The following is a 22,710-nucleotide window of genomic DNA, read 5'->3' as shown; positions in this document are numbered from 1 at the left end:
TTTTTTTTTTTTTCTTCAAGCACCATGTATTAAAGAGGACATCCGGACAAGCATAACATTTTGAAAACTTATTCTACATCTTGGGTTTGATTTGCTTTTCTTCTTTGTAATGCATTTAGGAAATTTCCTCCGTTCAATGATTAGTTAAATCATGCGGAAAGGGAAAGAGTAGGGTGGGAACTCGCAATTTGAGTAAAATGCCCTGGAAGTAATATCCACCTCTGGGTATACTTGCTGGTCACCTTCAGCAGTGTTCCTCCCCCTTTTAATTAAGTAGCAGAATACTCATATGCAAATACGTTGTGTGTTTCACACACGTGAAATTGTGCAGTTGTGCCTTCAGAAGAATCTTCTAAAAGATGTTACTGTTAAAAAATTAAGAATCTCACTTATATGTCATATTATAGACAAAACAAGATTAAGCTTCAGTACCTACTTCATAGGACTTAAAATCAAATACACCTGGGGGAAAATAATGTTGACAGGAAAAGCCATGCTTCCTTCTTTATAACCCAGTCATAGACATCGGATTGCTGGGGTACGGGTGGCGGGGAGGGAATTATTCCAGGGAGATTTGTTGGTGACTACTTCAACTCCCGTTTATGACAGATCTAAATGAAATGATATCACCTCTTAAAGTCCTTGGCATCCTCGTGTCTTGTAGTCTGATATGATACATGTGAAATTGTCAATATAGTTAAATTATTTTTGTCTCATGTTGAATGGTATGGAACTCACTAGTGTATTGTATGCAGATGTGTTACCACAACTCTCTCTTTCCAGACCAGGTACACAGTGGCCAGAGACAGCGTGGTCCAGTTCTTTTTTTACCAGCCAATCAGTCATCAGTGGAGACAGACAGATTTCTTTCCCTGTACTGTGACATGTGGAGGAGGTGAGCCACTGATTCCATTCAGGAATACTTAGAACTCGGAGTTGGTCGTTGCACGTTGGCATTGTTGAAGCTGACTTGAAGTTCAATGTAGTACTTAGAGATGGCTAATCGCATAGCATATTACCATCGGCCTTTATTCTTCAAGACAGGTGTATTAGTCCGGGTACTTTAGAGAAACAAATCCACAGAAACTCATGTATAAGAGAGAGTTTTATGTAAAGGTTAAGTGCGCATCAAGAAAACATCCCAACCTGGTGCTGCCCAATCCCACAAGGCCAACATTAACCCATTAACCCATATGTCCAACACCAGTCCACAAAGTCCTCCTCCATCTCACAAAACAGACACAATGATGCTGACTCCAGGAGGAAAGCTGAGTCAGTGAACGTGTAAGCATCTCAGCACTGGCAGGGGTCTCCACACGGCTGCTCCAGCACCCAGGGCTGCACTGGGGCAGGTCCATGTGGCTTCTCCTCGGGGACGTCTTGCAGGAAGTCAGCCTTGCAAGCTGAAGCTGGGAACTGCTAAGGCAGCTGCACCCTTGTGCGACCATCAGAAAGCAAGAGACCCGAGAACTCGAAAGGCAAGGCTCACTGAGCCATTTATCTCTCCGCCCTTCAATTAAGTCCCACAAGTGTTTATCGGCCAGGTTGGCACAATAAACTAACTGATTCAACAGGTGAAAAGCCAATGTGTTCTTTTATCTCTCCTCCAAATTAAAATAAATAATAAAACAAAAACCCCGCTCCATTTCTATCAAGTACATTCTGACTCTCAGGGACACCCTGTGTTACAGAACAGAACTGTTCCGTAGGGTGTTCTTGACTTCCATCAGAAGCAGGTCCAGCCTTTCTTCCCTGGTGCTTCTGGGCGCGTTTGAACCACCCACCTTTAGGTCAGTGGTGGAGTGCGAACTGTTGGCATCAATTGGCTCTGGGAAATCTGAGAAGCAGGGAGGTTAAGTGATTGCCTAGTTTGATCAAGTTATGTAAGTGTTTGCCCTAACAGATAGGGTACCCCTCCCCCCACTTGTGAGGATCAACCAAAAAGAGACAGGGTATCATCTACTGGAGGATTAGGGAGAAATCCTGTTTGTTTGGGTTTTTTTGCAGAAGGTAGACTTGGGATCAAGTGTAATCCAGGCCTCACACATGCTCTTCTTACCAATGAAACATTGTATGATCAGGAGCACATGGTGACCCCTGGAGCAAGTGAGGAGCTGACCAGCAGCCAGTGCCAAGATCACTCTCTTCTGCCCTGACATTTTAAACTGAAGAGTGAACAGTGGTCAGCGAGTGCCAGCTTTAGCACCATGAGTTAGAAGAATTACTAGAAAGACTTACATTGAGTCCTTGAGAGTACCAGGCACTATTTACTGAACATTTGCTAAGTACCAAACTATATGCTACACCTGTTGCTGCAAGCAGGTCTATGGAAGGTTTTATTTTTATCACTGATTTATGTGTAAGGAGTCTCTAAGGTAGACAATTGCTAACATGCTCACCTGCTAACCCAAGGACTGGAGGTTAGAGTCCACCCCAGGTGCCTGGGAAGAAAGACCTTCCCCGAAGGCAGCCTTTGAAAACCCTACAAAGCACGGTTCTACTCTGACCTACAGCAACTGGTTTGTGTGCTTGTGTGCTTGCTTGTTTATTTGCTCTTAATGCAGGATGAGACTGAAACTTTGAGAGGGTAAGAGACATACTCAAGGTTACACAGCTAATAAAGGGCTCAGTCAGAACCCGAGTCCATCTCTGGCAGATGTCAATCAAAGCCAAGCCTCAAATGACTTTGCTCTTGTGTCTCCACTGGGCTGCCTCCATGGCATCTGCTCCCGTATCTGGGACCTGGTCAGGGTGCACAGCTTTCTGAAGAGCTAGAAGTCCTCCTCCTTCAGTCCAGCTCCTCAAAGCCCAACCTAGTTTTTCCTCCAGGGCTTCAGAGTATCAGATCACTCCCAGAGCTAGAAATTGAACTTGTCTCTGACCTTTAAACTTCATGTACGTCAAGGAGGCTTCCTTGGCCAATATCACATTTCAGAGAAGATTCTCCTGAAACAAGGAGCCCTGGTGGTGTACTGGTTACAAGTGGGGCTGCTAGCCACAAGTTCCACACTTTGGAATGACCAGCTGCTCCTTGGGAGAAAGATGGGGCTTTCTGCTCCCCTTCAGAGTTACAGTCTCAGAAGCTCACAAGAACAGTTCTACCCTGACCTATAGTACCTGAGAAGGAGCGAGACACGGCCTTTGGGGGCTGACTAGAGCCTCAAAAGGAAAATATAAGAAGAATGTTTGCAATTTCCCAGTTAATTCTTCCAAGGGCCAGGCTTGGGCCCATACATCACTTGATCATGGTCGTACACCGGTGGTTCTCAAATGCTGTTTCGAGCCCAGCAATATCAGCATGCCCTAGGCACTAGTTCGAAATGAAAATTTCCATATCTTATCCCAGACACACTGGGTCAGAAAATCAGAAGCATAGTTTTCTGTGCTTCCACAAGCCTCAGCTGACTCCTGTGAAGATTCAAGTTGAGTACCACCCTTCCTCAGAGCAGTCTCTCTGGATATCAGCGGTATTTGTATTCCCAAACCAGTTCCCAGTGGGTCAGCGGTGGCTTGTGGTATCCCAAGGTGCCTCCGCATGGAGCTTCCATGGACTGACGTTGTTGTAGATGGCCAGACCTCCTCTGAGGGGTCTCCGGATAGAAGGAAACCCATTGACCCCACCCAGGACTCTGTAGCATATCATTTGCACTCTTTTTACCATATCAATGCCACGGGCGTTCTATTAATCCACCTAAGATATTTGTCAGGCATTAAAAAGTAAAACAAGCTTAAATTCACTGAACAAATTTATATTACTATGCTAACCGGACAATAGTCATCTTTTTCCATAAATAGCACATGGACAAAAAAATAAATACAATGACAGCACACTGTGGAGTGGATGGCCCTCAAACCTGTGCCACTTCTGATAGTCACTGTCTGTTCTCTCAGAAACAAGCAATCCCAGCCCTCCCGATGTCAGCATGTGTTGTGTAGAACATTATAAGCATTTTCTGAAGCACAAGCACTTCCAGATCTTTGAGTCAGTTTCGCTAGCAGGCGGTACGGGTCATTCTTAAAAACATCTGACCTTGCTTAAAGCTGGCCTAGCTAAAACACTGCTTGGAATTGAGGCGATGGGCTGGGCAAGCCCAAGAAGTCTCTCTAAACCTAGGCCTCAGAGCTTTTTTTTTTGGCTAATCCTAGTCTCCAAAATGTACCGGCCAACATTTCTATCAAGAGGCAGCATGGCCTAGTGGACATGTTGAGTTGGAGATCAAGGCTCTGGATTTTCTTCTTGGCTTTGCCACTAATTAGCTCTGAGACATTTTTGAGCTTAAGTCTTTCCATCTGCAAATTGGACTTAAAATAGTCCCCTGACAAAGTTGTTGGGGGATGAAATGATATTACGCATATCAAGGAACATGGTTTGGCAAGAAGCAAACGCTTGGGAAATAGCTGTGATGTCAGAATCTAAATCTGAAGTTTGTTTAAAACTTCTCTCTGAGAATCTGTCAGAGCTACAGAGGCCACAGTGTTTCAGCTGCACCCTGTTCCTCGCAGTCCTGGGTACCTGGTGATGTGTTCGGTCAAAGTGAACCCTCACATCGGGATAGACATCGACATAGAGACTCGTATTTTATATCAGAAGCAGAATCCCAACACCTTCCAGTCAGGTGGTTCTAGGGTTCATGATTCTAAGGAAGACAAGAACCTGCTCATGTACCCCCAAAGCAAAGAGACAGTGGTACCTTTTTAGTCTTACAAGCAAAACCCAAGGGACATATGGCTCTTTGTTTCTGCTTTATTCTCCAGCACTCTGGCACAGTCAGAAAGAGTAACACGTAAGCTAAAACAGACAAATAATACAAACACACACATGCATACATACATGCACACCCAAACACCCTTCTGCTTTGGAGGGATGTTCTACCGGGAGATTCTCCTTAGTTCTGTTGAGTCCATGCCTGGGAGGAGTTTCCGGAGTGAAGTGCCTGTGGAAAGACCAATCGTCCTGGAGAGCTGCTTCAGAGCACCTCGCCCTGTGATTGTCGCCGCAGGTAGCTGTGCCTGTGGGAACACAGGGAGACTGTGTGCTGCCAGAGGGTGCCCCTGAAGCCTGCCATTTTCAGCACACTGGAAGAATTGCAGAACGTAAATTTCTAAAAATATTAACACATAGAGGGGCAACAAATTGATCCAAGTGGACAGAGTCGAGCTGCCCCTATCAATGGTAACAGCAGCAGATGGCCACCTCGTTCTCCTGAGGAGGGGCTGGTGGGTCAACCGCTGGCCTTTTGGTGAACATCCAAGTGCTTTACCACTGGGCCACCGTGTCTCCTTTACAGAGAATTTCCCTGATTTCTTTCACTGTTCATGAATTCTGAACGCCCACTAAATCAAGAGGAAAAACAATTGTCCCCAAATGATAAACAACCTATAACACTCCCTGCTTCCTTCTAGAGAGAAGTGTGTTTCCACTCAGAACAAATATTTTCTCTGACTTGAGAAACTGTCACATCATTCTGCACTTAGACGGGGGGGTGGGCGTGGGGAAGAACAGCACCCACAAAAGCTCACGAGGAATGCATTACCCAAATGTAATTACATCCGTTACCAAATCTACATATTAATATGAAGGGCATTTTGGAACCTTTTGGGTAATTAGGAAAATTAGTCTGTTGTTCTCTCTAGTACTTTGGGTATTTGGGTGGGCTTCATGAGTCTTGTCTTATCAGGGTTGTGGGACCCTTGAGACCAGTAAGCACCGAGTGGAGGTTGCCATTGCCCTTGCCGATGCTGTCTAATATTGTAGACCTTCTGGGGGATTTGGGCACCAGAGTCACATTTTATTGATTCCATTTGGATTTTCATTCTTGTGGTTTTGACCTTGCTTTTTATAACACATCCCAGTAGGTCCTTTGATAAGCAGTCCAGACCCCAGCCATATCTTGTACAAAGCTGTCTAGTGGTTGAGAAAACCAGATTCCTCTTGGCAACTAGGCCTTTACGTAGAACTTAGACCTTTAGACCAATTGGTTGAAGATTTAAGCTTTGCTTGTGTTTGTGTGGGGGCAGGGAGCCGGGGGGCGACGGTCATTTTTTAAAAGAATTAGTTCTATTTTTGAAAAAATTACTTAAAACTTTTTTTAATTTAACATTACACTTATGCAGTGACTAGAAACTTGGAATCAGACCTTTCAGAAAGTACAAGTGTCACTTTGTAAGTTGTGTTTTCAATTTACAACACTCCTCTGTTTGGAATAGGCACATTCTTCAGAGACTGCATAAATTAAATTGAATCAGGGGTAAGTCTTCATTCTTTTCCCCTTTGATGGCCTGTGGATTAGGGAAAAGGGGCTAGGAAAGCAGATTTTGTTCACCCCTACTTAAACCTGTGTTAGGCCATGTTCACTAGAGCATCAAATCCAGTGATACTCATATATGTATGTAAAAGAAAGAACTTTATATCAAGAAGTAATTATATGTCAATAAAACATCCCAGCAGTCCAGCTCAAGTTGATAAGTCTGATATTAGTCCTTAGGTCCCTCTTCAGACGACCTTCAAGGAGCCGGATTGCCGATGAGCGCAAACATAGTACCATCTGCAAAGACTGCACAGCATCCAGCAGTGTCTGAGTCTATGGTGCATAGGCTCAGAATGGGTTGGAACTGACTGGACATGGCACTTAACAATGACCACTGTGTAACATGTTCGGTTGCTAACTGGAAGATTGGGGCTCCGAGTGCACCCAGAGGCACTTTGGGAGAAAGACCTGGTGATTTACATTTGAGAACTCAGCAAAAAAGTTTTAGTGGAGCTCCGTTCTAATCTGAAACACATGGAGTCCAGAGAGAGTCCCGTCTACCCGGCGGCGTCTGGTGTGATGGTAACGTTTGAGTCACCTCGATCATGGGCAATTCAAGTAGTGGTTTTCAGTCCCAGCCACACGTTTCAGTCACTTTAAAATCACCTGGAATCTTTTTAAAAAATACTTGTTTTCTGGACCCCAGCCACAGAGCTTCTAACTTAATTGGACGGTGAAGGCTCTTGAGCTTTGATATATATGAAAAGCTGCCCACTTGAGTCTGTTACACAGTCAGAATTGAGAACTACTAAATTAAGACTCTCTTAAAAAGAGTTGGTGGGACTGGGGAGGAGAGAAAGCGTGTGGCCAGTACAAAGGAAACAAATGCAATCTTCAGGCTTGCCTTCTCTCCCTCTTAGGTTATCAGCTCAATTCCGCGGAGTGTGTGGATATCCGCTTGAAGAGGGTGGTTCCTGACCATTATTGCCATTACTACCCTGAAAACGTCAAACCCAAACCCAAACTGAAGGAGTGCAGCATGGACCCTTGCCCATCCAGGTTTGAATAATTGCCTACAGCACAGCCCTTCAGTCTAGAAAGACGCAGATCAACCACCGCTCAGACTGATCCATCTTTGCAGGGCGGCATCCTGCTCGCTTCCTAACGAGTGGCAGGTGTCTGAGGTCGCGTTTCTATCCGAGCTGATAATAGACATTGGGATGAATTTGCTTGTCAGGGCACTCATGGACCGCCTCCCTCTGGAACTGGGCTACGTGTCCATGTACTGTGGATGCTTAAGCTTTCTATAATGAGCCCTTTAGAGCCTCCCCAGCTGAATCTCTTCTTCCAACCACAACGTTAGTCCGTCTGACAGTCATCAACATCTGTAACCCACTGTTTTAGCTTTTCAACTGGGTCACCCATTACCAGGGTTACACTATTGAAGTGTTCATATTAAATTCAATATAAATAATGCATTGTGCAAGGAAGTAGAAAGTTTTCATGCCAAAGCAGAAAAGCTATGCATAAACTATCCTGTTGTATAATTTAGTACCTGCTGACTTGGATTGCCTGGGGAAGTTTCCTGGCTTTACTACAGTATCATAAAATAACAGCGTAATATCAAGCCCCAGAATCCCCCCAGGTGTCTGCCAGCTGGCTAAGGCAGAGATGCGCGAGTGGAAAAGGAAGCATTCTCCGTGGATTTCATTTCCTGTCACTAAACTGCTCATTTCCTGTCATCTCAATGGAACCTAATTGTTAATAGGGACCTTTTTGAAGAAAAATTTTTCTGAAGCAAAATGGTTTCCTTAAGACCTACTAATATGTCAGTGCATTCATATGCAATGTATATGTTTCATCAGAACAACTTTTTGCATGATAAAATAGCAATGAGCAATGTATCTGGATTAAGAAAATGATTTTTATTTGATCAAGAAATACCACTAGTTCAGATTTCTACATTTTCACTTAGAACTGGGATGGTGGTTCCATAGATTGATACTTGGGATATTGAGTTTTCAGTTTGAAGAAGTTTCCTTTCGGGATGTCAAGTCTATGCTAATCAGAGAATAAATGGGTTGGTGGATTTTTAGATGGTATTCTGACAGTAATTTCTTTTGTAGTGATGGATTTAAAGAGATTATGCCCTACGATCACTTCCAACCGCTCCCTCGGTGAGTTGCACATTTCCTTCCCCTTCTGTTTTTGGTGATTAACGCAAGTAGTCGGCAAAAGGAGTCCCGGAGTGGTTCAAATAAGTAAGCACTCACCTACCCTGTTTCCCCCCAAATAAGACAGTGTCTTATATTAATTTTTGCTCCCAAAGATGCACTAGGTCTTATTTTCAGGGGATGTTTTATTTTTCCATGAAGAAGAATACCATACACATTTATTGTTGGACAACAAAAAAGGAAATTTATTACCTGTATACGGTATGGTAGTAGTTGTCATCACAAACCAGCATAACCAGACAAACTGTGAATTCTACAATATCAAGAATTTCTTGTTACTACCATTATTTCCATGTACAACAATCTATGGTACATTTACTCATTTATTCGATGACAGTCATGCCATCATCTTCTGGAACATCATCATAACAATCCAAACCCTGATTTTCAGGGAGGTCTTATTTTGGGGGGGATGCCTTATATTTCAGTGAGAGGCAAAACTGTAAGTAGGTCTTATTTTCGAGGGATGTCTTACTTTCGGGGAAACAGGGTACCAGCGAAACAGCTGGCAATTTGAACCCACCCAAAGGTGCCGTGAAAGACAGACCTGGTGAGCTACTCCCAAAATAGCACCTTGAAAACCCTGTGGAGCGATTCTCCATTGCAGCACATAGAATGGCCCTGAGTCAGGATGACTTGACAGCCACTCACAAGTATACATTGCAAGTAATAACAAATTAGAACCCCTTCTACCTGCACCACAGATGACTGGGTGGCCCTTTATGACTCTGAGTCTCTCTGGTGCTCTAGTAATTCTGTCTGGACAGACTCTTCCATTTCAGAGACTCTCAAGATTGTATGCAACAAGTAAGACTAAGGCCTGTGATTCTGGGGTTCTTTCAACTGAACCACAATTGTGTCCTGAGGAAATATCTACTGTGACTATCTTTGTATACTTGAAATGCACAAATAAACATGCAAATGAATAATGTGTTTTTATTTGTTTGCTTTTGAGCTGGGAACATAATCCTTGGACTGCGTGCTCAGTGTCCTGTGGAGGAGGGATTCAGCGACGTAGCTTTGTGTGTGTGGAGGAGTCCATGCACGGAGAGATACTGCAAGTGGAAGAATGGAAGTGCATGTACGCCCCCAAGCCCAAGGTTATGCAAACTTGCAATCTGTTTGATTGCCCCAAGTGGATTGCTATGGAGTGGTCCCAGGTAAGGTGTGGGACATGGCTCTCTCAACGAAATCTCAGGTTTCATTGACTATTTTGCTGCGTGCCTGAATGTGCTGAACACCTAGAAGATCTGAAGTCTTATATGAACGTGGTCCCTCCTTTCTAAATACGTAGGGAAATAATTGAAGGACAATGTAAGAGACCTTGAGTATCAGTAGTGGTAAACATAATTAACATTAAAGATTACAGCATATCTCGAAGGACCCATTGTTAGAACAGAGTTGACTAGTAGTCTTTGCTGTATTGATTCCCAAATCCTTGAAGCATAGTAGATTTTTTACAAGTAACGGGCCATAGACAATATCACTGTGGCTAAGCAGGGCATGGTCCAGCCCAGGAAAGGCAGGAATGACATGGAATGGCTAGAAGTTGCAAGGGCCCTAACTCATCTAGTTTAAGAGAGATGGATTCATGTTACTAAGAATTGGAAGAGAAGATGGCAATGTTGATGTTGAGATGAGAAATGTCCTTGATCCGGAATCTGATTACTAAGAAGCGTGTATGGTTTTTGTTGAAAGTAATTCATGTATTATGTTTTAAATGAATGAGTTGAGATAGACAAGGGTTGGAAAAGACTGACAGCAGGCAATTTAATGGCAAGAAGCTTCAAGATCAGTCACTGAGCCATGGGATAGTGGGAACTATGGGACCTTTGAGGAAGATCTTCAGGTAGTGAACCCTTTCTTCGCTCATCTGTTTAACGCATATGAAGCTGTTGGCCTGGGTGTGCTCTGGGAGGACCAGGGAAATCACAGGGCAAGGCTATCCCTGACCTGAAGCAAGTGCTCCAGGACTCCTAGCCCTTCCCTGGGCCTTAAGGGGTACGCTATTTATACCGCTTGGGGCTGACCTTTTAAGAAAGCCTGACAGCACTTTACAAAACTTCAGGGGAAAAAGTAACATGATCTATTTATTCATTTGAATTGATTGATACACCTATAATATTTTGGCTTCCGTTTTTGATGGACTGTTTGCATGACAATGATTTTATACGAGCAATTTCTATAAACAGAGTAGAACGAAATTTCAGTCTTTCCTGTAGTGTAGTGAATCCAAATTTTATTTTTTTTAACTCATAGTCTAGAAATGTTGCTTTCATTTTTACAAATCGATTTTGACAATGTCATGTAAATTTGAAATCAAATTTAGGACGGCCTTGTATCGTTTCTTTCCTATTTGGGCTATAAAACTTCAAGACATTTTTATTTTTCTTGTGCTGTGATCTCATCTCAGACACTCTTGGATGTGGATCTTAGAAGGAATCTGTTACTAAGGAGGGGCCCAGAAGTAAAAGCATCGCAGAAAATTATCCCTACACTCTTCTAACCAAACTCCCTGCCACTGAGTTGATGCCGACAGATAGGGTCCTTATATTATATTTAATGTTTATCCCTAAATTATCTGTAATTATTCATATAGGTCAGTGGCTTTCCTTTGCACATGATACTTTAATACCTTTGTGTATCCCTTCTTGTAAAAGGCTGTCATTTCCTTCTTTATTTCTCTGTCAAGTGCACAGTTACTTGTGGTCGAGGGTTACGTTACCGGGTGGTTCTCTGTATCAACCACCTTGGAGAGCATGTTGGGGGCTGCAATCCACCACTGAAGCTACATATCAAAGAAGAATGCGTCATCCCCATCCCTTGTTATAAACCCAAAGGTAAGTTTATGGTGCATTTTAAATTCAACTCAAATGGTGTTTTCCAGATCTCATTTTAATGTTGTAGTGTTTCTACTTCAACTCTATTTTCACCTTTCTTTTAGAGGAGTCTTGGGGCCATAGAGTGCTTGGCTGCTAGCACCAATGTTCAGACTTACCCAGCAGCTCCACAGCAGAAAGACCCGGTTAGGCATATCTGATGTGTTGATCTTGGAAGAAATCTGAGCTCCCGCTGGCTCAGTGGTGCCCCGGTGGCATAGTGGTTATGTGTTGGGCTGCCAACCACAAGATCAGCAGTTCAAAACCACCCTTTGCTCCTCAGGAGAAAGACTAGGCTTTGTACTTCTGTAAAGAGTTACAGTCCTGGACACCCACAGGAGTAGTTCTACCCTGGCTTATGTGGTTGCTCTGAATCAGTATTGACTCGATGGCAGTGAGTTTTGAGTTGTCTCAGGTTATAATGACCAGTTCCTATCTCTCTAGCCTTGTAGTAATATTTCTTGGTGGACATAAGACAATTTGTTGAAGCCCTGCATTGAGAGAGAGAGAGAGAGAGAGAGAGAGACCTGGGGGGGGGGTCGAGCAGGAGAAGAAAGAGAACACAGAGCAGAGAAGGAGGAGACAGTAAATAGGGAAACAGAGGAAGTGTTTAGCTCCCCTCCAGGTGTGCGTGCTTTGTTTCTACAGTGCGTGGTGCCTGGGTCCATTAATTTCTTGAGGCAACCAACACTAGCCTTTAGTTCCTTGAGGGAAGAACAATATACATCTTCAAGGGAGGAATAATCACGTCTTAGTACCTAACAAGGAAGGAATGAAGATGTTCCGTGCCGGATCTTGATCTTCAGACACATTTAGGGTTTCTCTCGCAGTTCCCCTTGTCCCTCGTGAATTTGAAGACATGGATAGCACTCATATTTTCTTAGCTATATGCTCTTCCCCTATATTGTCTCCATGCCCGGTACTAAATGTGAGGGGGCTTCAAAAAAGATCACAGAAAAATGGAAGCAAAGGAAAATAGAATGTTACAAAGAACAGTTTCTAACAGTGTTACTGGCACTTCATCCACATGGCATCACAATTCAGTAATTCAATCATAGCAAGAGGATTGTATAACATCGCCACAATCAATTCTAAAACATTTTCTTCTTCCTTGTACTCGTTGTTATTCACATAATTATTTTTTATAATTGCGGCAAAATATACACAACAAAACATTGTCCAATTCAGCAACTTCTACAGGTATAATTCAATACCACCAAATAACTTTTTGAAGGCCCTTGTATTTCTTTTATTTTTTCTAAATGGAAAAAGATTGTTTCTAGCTGCTAGTCAGTCTTACTTAGTACTTTAGAGGGAATAGGAAGTTCTTCATTACATCTGGGCTCGTTATCCATACAAATAGCCTCAATTAATTATTCAGCATGTATTTGTTTTACTGTGTCTGCATGGTATAAACATGGCTTGTGTAAGTCCGTGTTGGTGTTGGGCGCCCTCCGGTAGATACTGACTTCTGTCGATCCCGGGTGGAGGTGGGGCTGCCTCAGCTGTCCTGTGCTGTGATCTTGCAGGAGCGCATCGCCAGGTCTTTGCCAGGTCAGATGCACCTGCCTTCCTGTTAGTAAGCACTATGGTTGTGCCCCTGGCTTCTCCCAGGAAGCCATAGTGAAGTCTGCTCTCCTCCCTCGTGCATTCCGTGGCTCTTGGCATTTTCACAGCCACTAAGAAAGTGGCTGTGGTTTGCTCAAGGAGCCCTGGCAGCCTAGTGGGTTACAACCCAGCAAGCTGAAACTGCCACCCTTGGGCTTTCTGCTCCCATAAAAAGGTACAGCGTCAGATTCCCGTGAGGGCAGCTCTGCTGTGTCCTGTCGGGGTCTCTGAGTCAAAATGGACTCGATCGCAGTGGGGTTTGCTTTGGTGGTTCCCCAAAGCAGCTCCGAATTATTTCCCATCTCACTTCACTCCCTCCTCAGTCAAAGGAAAGAAAGGGGCACCATCTTGCTCGTACATTCCCCTTATCGTGGGCAAACATCCCTCTCAACAACTCTAGCAGGAATAAAGATTTGAGGAAGCCGTAGTGTGGGCTCTCTCACACTATCCTCCCCACTTCCTAGACCGCCACGTTCTTGCTGTTCTCCGTCGATTTCTTCATTCAGTGGGCAAGAAGAATCTGTGGCCAAAGCAAGCAAGGTGATATGATTGAAATGGAGAAAACACGCAAAAACGGAGATTAATCAATCACACACACTTTCCTGTTAACTTGGAGAACACATCCAACAGCATTACCTTGGAATTGATTGGGTTGCAAATTTGTTCATTAAAAACCATGGCAGATATTTTTGGTTCAAGCCAGAGTTTACTTACTGTATTGTGCTAAAAGACAGAAGTTGCATTTCAAAAATGTTGCTATTTTAGTAATGAAACTGTCAGTAAATAACAATCATGTATCCAACACCTTCGTGATAATAGTTTATGCTTATTGTTTATGTTCCTGTTTGTTTTTTTTCTTCCTAGAAAAAAGCCCAGTGGAGGCTAAGTTACCTTGGCTTAAACAAGCGCAAGAACTAGAAGAGACCAGAATAGCAACAGAAGAGCCAACGTGAGTCCAGGACCTTTCATGGGAGTAATCAGGGCAAAGCCAGTTAACATGATATATGTAGTTTTTGTACTCATTGGAGTACAGTGATACATTTGGTTTCCAAATGACCTGGATTTTTAGACTCTAGAGAGCTGAGTTGGCTAGAATTCTTCTTTATTTCACAATTCAGCAGTCCTACTTTGGCAATATGTGTGAGAAGCACTGAAAAGAGCAGTATTATTTAACTCAGCGTAGACCTGGTGATCGGTTACACTTAAGATATTGGGGATTATTCCTAGATTAACACATACACGTTTTCCAAGGACGACCATACCGCTGTACAAATAAAGCAATCGCCCATGGTTCAGACATGACCAATCTCTATAATACCAGTTCAGCTGAAATGGATTCAGTACACTTAGTGGCTGTGAGGACAGATCCCAGGACTGTCGTGTTATGGGCCAGTGGAAAGAGCCCGGAACCAAGAGCCTTGGAGCCTACGTCCTTCACTGCTGACCGTGGACTGTGTGACCTTAGACAAGTCTTACCATTTGTCTGTGTTCCATTCTCCTGACCAATACAATGAACTGGTTGGGTTTGATCTTCTCAGGCTTTATTGGAACTCATAAATCTAATAACTGAAGTCCACTGTGATCCGACCAGTCTGGATTATAAAAGTGTCAGTGAGAATAAAAAACCAAGAGCAGACCAAAGACACATTCTGAAGGTAGAGGTGCAGGGTCTGAAGGCGCGAAAGGAATGGACGGTGCTTGATATTTCTAGTCCCGGAGCCTGTGCAAAGAAAGATCGCCGCCCGAGACAGGCTCAAGTAATTGGAAAGGACAGCTGGTTTCATGTCATTCATGTTAAGTCCTTCGTGATGACAAGCTCTGTATGAAGGAGCAATTCACAGAATACTGGAGGGAAACCTTAGGTAATACGGCCAACTTGCCTCTCAAAACAGCCATTTCTTCTTCAACGCCTCTAGCAAGGGGCAGAGGTCACTGCATCAAGAGACAGCTCCCTGAAATATACACCCCCACTTAATTCACCATAAAAAGTTTAAAGAGAGAGTGCTTATCTTGAATAACTGGAGTTATTTGAACTTTTTGTTCCTGTTATTGCCTCAAAATACACCTTCTTCTCATGTTTGTTCACTGAAACAGCAGAACAGACACACTCATGTCCAACTGCACGTGAGAAGTTTCCCCAAGCTTCACGAACACCGTCATGAATCTCAAGAGCGTTGTCTCCCCGGGCTCATCATTCTTAGCCTTTTCAGTGGGTTTCAAGCTTTGTGTTGTGCGTTGTTGTTTTTAGATCCCTTACCAACCTCATTGTTCTTTCCAGAACATACTCTCATTTGTCAATGTCCTGTTCAAATCTGCTCCAGCCCAGCCGTGAGCCCCGGGGGAGGGTGGATTACCTCTCCCCGAGAAGGCACCATATGTTCTGTGATGCAGGCCAAGGGACTGGGCGCATCACACGTCTGATGTGCTCAAAGCTTTTCTACGTGGCCTGCTGTCAAGTTGATCGTGAACGCAGAAGACTTTAGGGATGCCGTGAGTGACTGGCTCCAGAGCAGTCAAGGGAAGAGAGAAGAGGGTTGGGTTTGTGGCAGAAGCTTGGCGGATCTACAGCAAGACAGGACTTGGAAAAGGTGGATGAAGTGGTGAAAACAGCAGACAGACGAAGGAGTAGAACTAGGAGCCCTTGTTGTTACAGAGACCAAAGGAGCATAGGGTTTAAGGAAGGTACCGTGGTGCTGCTAAAGCAGAAATAACACGAGCGAGTAACTTGAAAAATAAAATGAAAGATACACACACGTACAAATGTTCTCACAGTTCAGAATCCAGAAATCTGAAATGTAGGGAACCAACTCTCGAGGAAGGTGTGGGTGTAGGCTGCATACCCATTCCAAGCCTGCATTTTCTGTTAGCCTCTCGTGTTGGGCGGTGGTTTTCTTCCTCATATTTATTCACAGAACAAAGCAGTATTCCTTTGATTCTGAAGGACACTGCTCCTTTCTCCCACTGGGAGCACTCAGCCGGGAACACCTGTTCCTGGCCTGAGTGGCTGTCTCCCCCCCTACCTCCCACCATCTCTCCCTCTGTGGTCCCTCTTTACCATTCACACTGCCTGGCTCTTTATCATTCGCACTGCCTGGCAGCTCCTGGCCCCTGCCTGGCTGTCTAGTGTGAAGTTTATAGTTTCCTGCTACCACTTCTAACTCCATTCATTCCCTAGATTTCCAAACAAAACCACAACATATCTCAGCTCCCAGTTCATCCTTTTATTACCGCTGTCTTTTGTGGTTTGGGGATGCTTGCTTGTTGACAAGGAATGAGAGAATGAATGTAGCTGCATTTCAGATCCCTTGAGCAAAGGCTGCCAAACCCATTTGGAGAAGATAAATATTTCTGCCTCTGTGGTTTACCATGGCCCGGGCTCTGAATTTATATAGGGAGCGGATGTTCAAAAGCCTTTTTATTTTCATTTGAAAAAATAAAGATCATAGCTTATAAAGCTAAGCCAAGGAAAAGGCGATTTTTTTTTACTTTCTTAGCTTTCAGCTGTGGAATGTGTTGAGCCTTGATAGGGTTCATCGTGGTTTTACAGGTTCCTCCCCAGGGTCTTCGTGGTTTCTATGGGATTCTCTGTCAGCAGTCTCCTTGCCTCCATCTCTGTTTTTCTTATATGGAAGCCAAGGGACTAGGACAGGTTAAGAACACCTCCGGTGTTTTCTTCACTGTTCTTTTAGCATCTCCATTTGTGATCTCTCATTTTACCCTAGGAGTTCTAGGAGAAGCTTTAATAATATCTTCATTTTAGGAATGAGTAAACCAAGGCACAGCCATAGTAAGGAATGATCCCCAATCTCAGAGCTCGTAAGTGATGGTGAGTCCACACGATACGATACTAGAAAGGGCGGCTTTATTGTATCGGATGGCCCTGTGGGTGTTGGACCGGTGAAGCAGACAGATTGTAAGCCAGTATTGTAAGGTTTAGGGGCCAGGGAAGACTTCCTGGAGAAAGTAGAACATACATTCTTATTGAGTTTTCAGTTCATTCATACATGGGGTTTATTCCAAACAAACTGTGTTCAAACATCTGACCTTGTAGTTAGCAATGCTGGGCTTACCTGAGCACCATACCATCTGAAAGGCTCTAGGTTTATTATCTTTTTCTATCTAGTTTTGCAACTGCCCTTTGTTTTCTGTACAAAATGTCCTTGGACTGTTTTCACTTACCCTTCTTCAACACGTTAAAGATGTAGGATTTGGCTTCTACCCCACCCGCCCCCAATTGACTAAGAGGCTCTGATTGGAACTACATTCGTTTGATAAACAATTAAGGAGGAATGTCCATCTTTAGGATTTTGATTCATCCCATTCTGGGACATGGTGTGTGTCTCCATTTGTTCAAGTTTTTAGAGGTAGAATTTTCTCAACATCTTGTAGTTTTAGTCATGTTATAGGAACCTTGATGGGATAATGGACTGGGTTGCTGACTCCTAGGTCAGCCTTTTAAAGCCACTCGCCATTCCAAGCGAGAAAAGTGAGGGTTCTCCTCCCATAAAGGTTTACCACCACAGAAACCCACGGAGGCGTTTCTGGGAGTCACTACTAATCATCAGAATTGACTGAATGCAATGAGTTTGGTTTGTCCGTCATGTCAAGCGTGCACATGTCTTTACTAATGTGTGCTACAGTCTTCTCCTTCTTCAACACTAAAGACTCCCTTGATCTGCTGGCTGTTTGTGCTTTGGATGTTTGCTCATTATTGGGATAAACAGTACTCCTTTGGGCTTGCATTTGGAGGACTGTCGTGGTTCAGGGGGATAGTTCTCTCCATTCACATGGCAGACTCCCAGGTTCAGTCCATAGCTGCAAAGTCCCTCTTGCTACATAGTCACAGGCTCTGGGAAACAGGACATAGACCTATCCGAGGGCTGTCACTCTCTCTGCCACTCCAGGCTTTTATGTGCATAGCTTTTGTTACTTTCCCCTCGTAGAGAATGTGCCCCGTCCAGCTGCATTTTAGGGACATTTGTGTGTGTCATATTTCTGGACATTTTTTCTGTTTTATGCGTTAGTATCTCTACTTGAAGTTACCCTCAGTGTTAGCTTATTGAGGCTCCTTTTCACTTTGCTTCGAATTGGATTTCTAAAACTCTCATTTTATAGTGATATAATTTGCATGTAATAAGGTGCTCCTGTTCAAAGTGCCCAGTCAATGAGTTTTAACTAGTATATCCATTCCTAAAACTCCGGCCTCATTTAAGATACAAAACCGTTCTCTTGCCGTTCAGCCTGTCACTCGCTCCACCCTTCTAATTCCTTTGACAGCGTCTCTTTTTCTCTCGTCGCACTTCAATCCCTTCTCATGCCTAGCCTTTATGTCTTGATTTTCAGCCCATCTCCTCTGTTTTTGCCCTGTTCTGAAGTGCTGGCTAGGCTATACTAGTGTTTTTGTTTCATAGTTTCTTTTCTTAGCTCTGTAGCTGCTTTAGCTCAGTAGTTTTGCTTTCCAATTTATTCCGTTGTTGCGTCAACCTATCGCTAAGTTCTCCCATTACTTAGTTGGTGTTCTTTATAGGCTGTTGAATCGTACAAAGCAGGTGCCCAGGATGACCCGTTCAGCTAGTAACCAAAGGGTTGGCACTTTGAGCTCACCCAGAAGCCCCATAGGAGAAAAGGCTTGACCGTCTGTTCCCATAAAGATTAAACAGACAAACAAAACCCTATGTCATCCTGTTAATTCGGACTTCCAGGGACCCTGTATACAGTTTCTGAGACTGTAAACTTTGCAGAGGTAGACAGCCTCATCTTTCTCTCTCAGAGTGATGGGTAGGTTTGATCTGTCAACTCTGCAGTTAGCACCCCATCATTTATCCCACAGGTGTACCTAGGAAACTTGGCGGGGAAGTTCCTAGAGGGCCTATATGAGTCAGAGTCAACTTGGTGGCACACAACAGTGGACAAGCGAGTAGGAAACATAACCTCTGTTTCTTCGGCAGTTCGATGAAGAAGAAGGTTGTTTTGCGTTGGACTTTACTCATTGCTAATAAGTATCAGGCTCACATATAGCAACAGATGATTGAGGATGTGCTGTCTTAAACAACCGTAGTAATTTCTGTCTGGGGAGAGGAGGCTATGTTAGATGACTTCCAGGGGAACCTCACAACGGATTGTTCTGAAATGTTCAACATTGAGCTGTGGAACTATATGTTAAGCACACATCTCATCACTGTTTCCCAAAGTTATGTAAGCAGAACACCAGTCTCAGACTAGGAGTCTGAATTCATTTCAGTTTATGCAAGTGGTGTATATCATGTGCCCCCCTTCGAGATTTACGGTACATGCTCACATAGCATAGTCCGTGGAACAGTTTAGGAGCCTATTGAGTATTAACACGCTCATGAATCCTGGGTTTCCCAAATTTAATCTATCAAGGAATTTTATTTCTCATTAATTTATTAATTCTGTTATTAATGTCTCACCATGCAGACAATGGCTTCGAAGTATCCTAATAGTTTTGTTCCAGCTGCATCTTCTCTTTTTTCCCCTTCTTTATCTTTTGAAATTAGTGTTTGGCTAAACAAACATTTTTTATAAAGGGAAGGAGAGATAGTAAATATTGTAGGCTTTGCCCGACACACAGTCTCCGTGTCCAACACTCACCTCCAGGGTAGCTGAATGAAGGTAGCTCTGAGCAATATGTAAATAGAGGGGTGTGGCTGTGCTGCAGTAATACTCTATGTCTGGGCCCTGAAATTTAAATTTTATGTAATTTTCACAAGTTGCAAAATTATTTTCTTCTTATGATTGATTTTTTCTAGCCACTTAAAAATGTAAAATCCATTCTTAGCTGGTGGGATTCACAATAGCAGGCAGGTTGGCTTTGGGTTTGCCAACCTCTGATTTAGTGGACAGTCAGCCCGGGTAAGAGAGAGAAATAACTACTTCCTTTTGCCTTTTCTATTTTCATGAAAAACCAGGGGATTCATGTATTTTTAGTTTAAACACAAAAGAATATTAAAGCTTTATCCATGCCACAGACAGCATGTAAGTCATTCCACAATTTAGCCTCTACACAGTAACTGACTCACTCACCCCCATTGAGTCGATTCTGACTCACAGTGAACCCCTATACCTTAGGACCATTTAATAAGCCCCTGCCTGTGACAAAGCATAAACTCAATAAAGGCTGGTTGAATGAACACCGGTGGAAATCCCCATCTTCTAAAAGAAACTAGAGAGGAAATTATCTTTCTATTACGGGTTGCTTATTATCAGATTTAAAGGTAACATTTGTCACGATGTCTGCAAAGGTCATTGAATAGCAATTGAATGATTACATGGATGCAAAGGTTGGTGTATCTGTAGAGGGCAAACTCTGTGTTGGTCATAAAACTTGAAGGTCTGTCATCGATATAATTGGCTTTCAACAGGGATGTCTGCATAACATTCTAACTCTATGGACGTCCCTCTGAATGAAGCGAGTTATTGCTCCTTCCCAGGATGACTGTCACTCTTGCATGGATGGTCTGTCTTAATGCTAGCCAATGTGGCTCTCTGGTGTCCTGCAGATTCATTCCAGAGCCCTGGTCGGCCTGCAGTACCACGTGTGGGCCAGGCGTGCAAGTCCGTGAAGTGAAATGCCGAGTCCTCCTCACCTTCACGCAGACCGATACGGAGCTGCCCGAGGAGGAGTGTGAGGGTCCCCCGCTGCCCACGGAAAGGCCCTGCCTCCTGGGAGCCTGTGAGGACAGCCCTGCCACCCGCCAGCCAGCCACCGCGGCCCAGGAGAGGGACAGCGAGATGACTTATGACTGGGAGTACTCTGGGTTTACACCTTGCACGGCGACCTGCTTGGGAGGTATGTAATCCTTTGCTTAAGGGACATTTCAATACAAATCGCATCAGCGTTTGCACATGAAGCCTCAGAACGTCATGTTTAGCCGTACTGCCTAAAGATGTGAATGTAGCCTAGAACCAAAACACACACTCACAGCCGCCGAGGCAGTTTCCGCTCACCGTGACCTCAGAGGACAGGGTAGAAGGGGCCCTGTGGGTTTCTGAGACGGTAACTCTTTACGGGGAGTAGAAAGCTTCATCTTTCCTCCTCAGAGCAGTTGGTAATTTCAAACTGCTGACCTTGCCGTTAGCAGCCCAACATGGAACCACAGGTAGCCCGTAACCTATGGCGTCAGGGACATTTATGCCTTGTGTTGCTGACGGTTTGAGAAATGAACCAGGTGAGCTAAGGTGACGGTGCAAACTAGAAGTCTACAAATGTTAAGTCATCCAAGTCGCTGCAAAATCTTGCCGTGTCCTGCTTGCCTGTGTCGCCGGGACCACTTTAGAATGGTGAAGGGTTGTGTCCAGTTGCTATCGAGTCCACTCTGGTCATGGCAGTCCATGTGACGTGTTACAGAGTAGAACTGCCCCTGGGGGCTTCCTCATCTGAAATCTCTCATCGTATCACTGGGTGAGTTCAAAGAGCCGGATTTCAGGCTTCTGCCCAGGAATTAAGGTGAAGGAGACAAAAGCAAAAAACCCTTTCTGTCCAGTCCACTCGCTCACAGTGACCTTGTGAGACTGAGTGGAACTGTCCCGTAGCGTGCCCAAGGCTGTAATCTTCAAGGAAGCGCACTGCTTCATCTTTCATAGCACGCTGGTGGATTCGAAGTAGCTTTTCCATTCGCGGGTGAGCGTTTATTGCCATCAGTGGTTCTGACTTCCAGCGACCTTAGGCAGGGCTTCTGAAACTAAATCTTTCTGGGAGCAGAGCGTTGTCTTTTTCTCTGGAAAAGGGTTTAACTACTGACCCTGCAGTTAGCAGTCCCTCCAGGGTTCCTTTAAGGTGGAAGGACGGGGGAACTACATTGGAACGAGCAAATGCTATGGAACTTTGGACAGAGAGTCTATGTAACTAAGATGGGAGGAGTGGCTGGTTAATATGGAATAAATAGGAAAATGCAAAGCTGATAGGGCATTTTTGTGCATAAATCAGTCTTATAGAATGTAGCAGTCTGGTATTGCTGTACCTGATGCAACCTTCACTCGGAGGTCATCCTAGTGCAGAACAGGTAAATCATTGCCTCCATGGAAGTGTGCGCCTGTACCGGGAGACATACAGACTCAAAGGACTCTGTCTAAATGAGAATGTGGTTGCCCAGTCAAGGACACTCGATAGGGTGAGAAATTGGTCCCAGAATCATTTAAGCGTGCCAGGATCCAGCAAGGGAGTACATGAGCAAGCAGAGGGAGTTCAGCTGGGCACTCCCCTGTTTGTAGTTAATAGGAAAGTTAAATCTTCTGCTCACATGCCGGTACTCCAGGCTTATCAGCAATCCAGAGCCCCTAACACGCAGCTTCAGGACTCCTGGCGCTGCCTTCCACCCATCTGCCTGTGTGACTGGTGGCTGGCCCTGCTCCGGCTCCATTCCAGAGGTGGGAAAATATAAGGCGCTGCAGCCTGTAAAGGAAGATGGCTCCCGAGCATCCTCCTCCTTCCTGGTGGCCCTGAGCCCATGACTGGAACTCCAGGTCAGGGGTCTGATGTGAATCTCAAGGTCCAGTCATTGTGCCCAACTCCCTGACCCTTTGTTGCCCCATTTCGTGGGCCAGAGCTCTGAATGCCCGCCATCCCAGCTTTACAACATCTGTCTTTTGCCATCCTTTCTTTTTGTGTCTAATCATTTTATTAGGAGCTCATACAACTCTTATCACAATCCATACACACATCAATTGTGTAAAGCGCATTTGTACATTCATTGCCCTCATCATTCTCAAAACATCATTCTC

General features: G+C 44.2%; 1 protein-coding gene across 1 annotated transcript in view; it reads left to right on the top strand.

The window, feature by feature from the left end:
• The window catches only part of ADAMTSL3 (ADAMTS like 3), a 411,606-nt gene that overhangs the window by 235,764 nt on the left and 153,132 nt on the right, over positions 1 to 22,710 (top strand). Inside the window, exons 9-15 of the mRNA XM_045286295.1 lie at positions 784 to 895; positions 7,169 to 7,307; positions 8,375 to 8,425; positions 9,438 to 9,642; positions 11,175 to 11,322; positions 13,834 to 13,918; positions 20,490 to 20,779. Of these exons, the coding sequence (XP_045142230.1) occupies positions 784 to 895; positions 7,169 to 7,307; positions 8,375 to 8,425; positions 9,438 to 9,642; positions 11,175 to 11,322; positions 13,834 to 13,918; positions 20,490 to 20,779 (1,030 nt within the window). The remainder of the gene's footprint in view (positions 1 to 783; positions 896 to 7,168; positions 7,308 to 8,374; positions 8,426 to 9,437; positions 9,643 to 11,174; positions 11,323 to 13,833; positions 13,919 to 20,489; positions 20,780 to 22,710) is intronic.

Source organism: Echinops telfairi, unplaced genomic scaffold (assembly GCF_000313985.2).
Source record: "Echinops telfairi isolate 266 unplaced genomic scaffold, ASM31398v2 ScPeMD7_7;HRSCAF=31, whole genome shotgun sequence".
Classification (NCBI taxonomy): domain Eukaryota; kingdom Metazoa; phylum Chordata; class Mammalia; order Afrosoricida; family Tenrecidae; genus Echinops; species Echinops telfairi.
The sequence above is the reverse complement of the archived record's forward strand: the minus strand, read 5'-3'. Positions and strand labels throughout refer to the sequence as shown.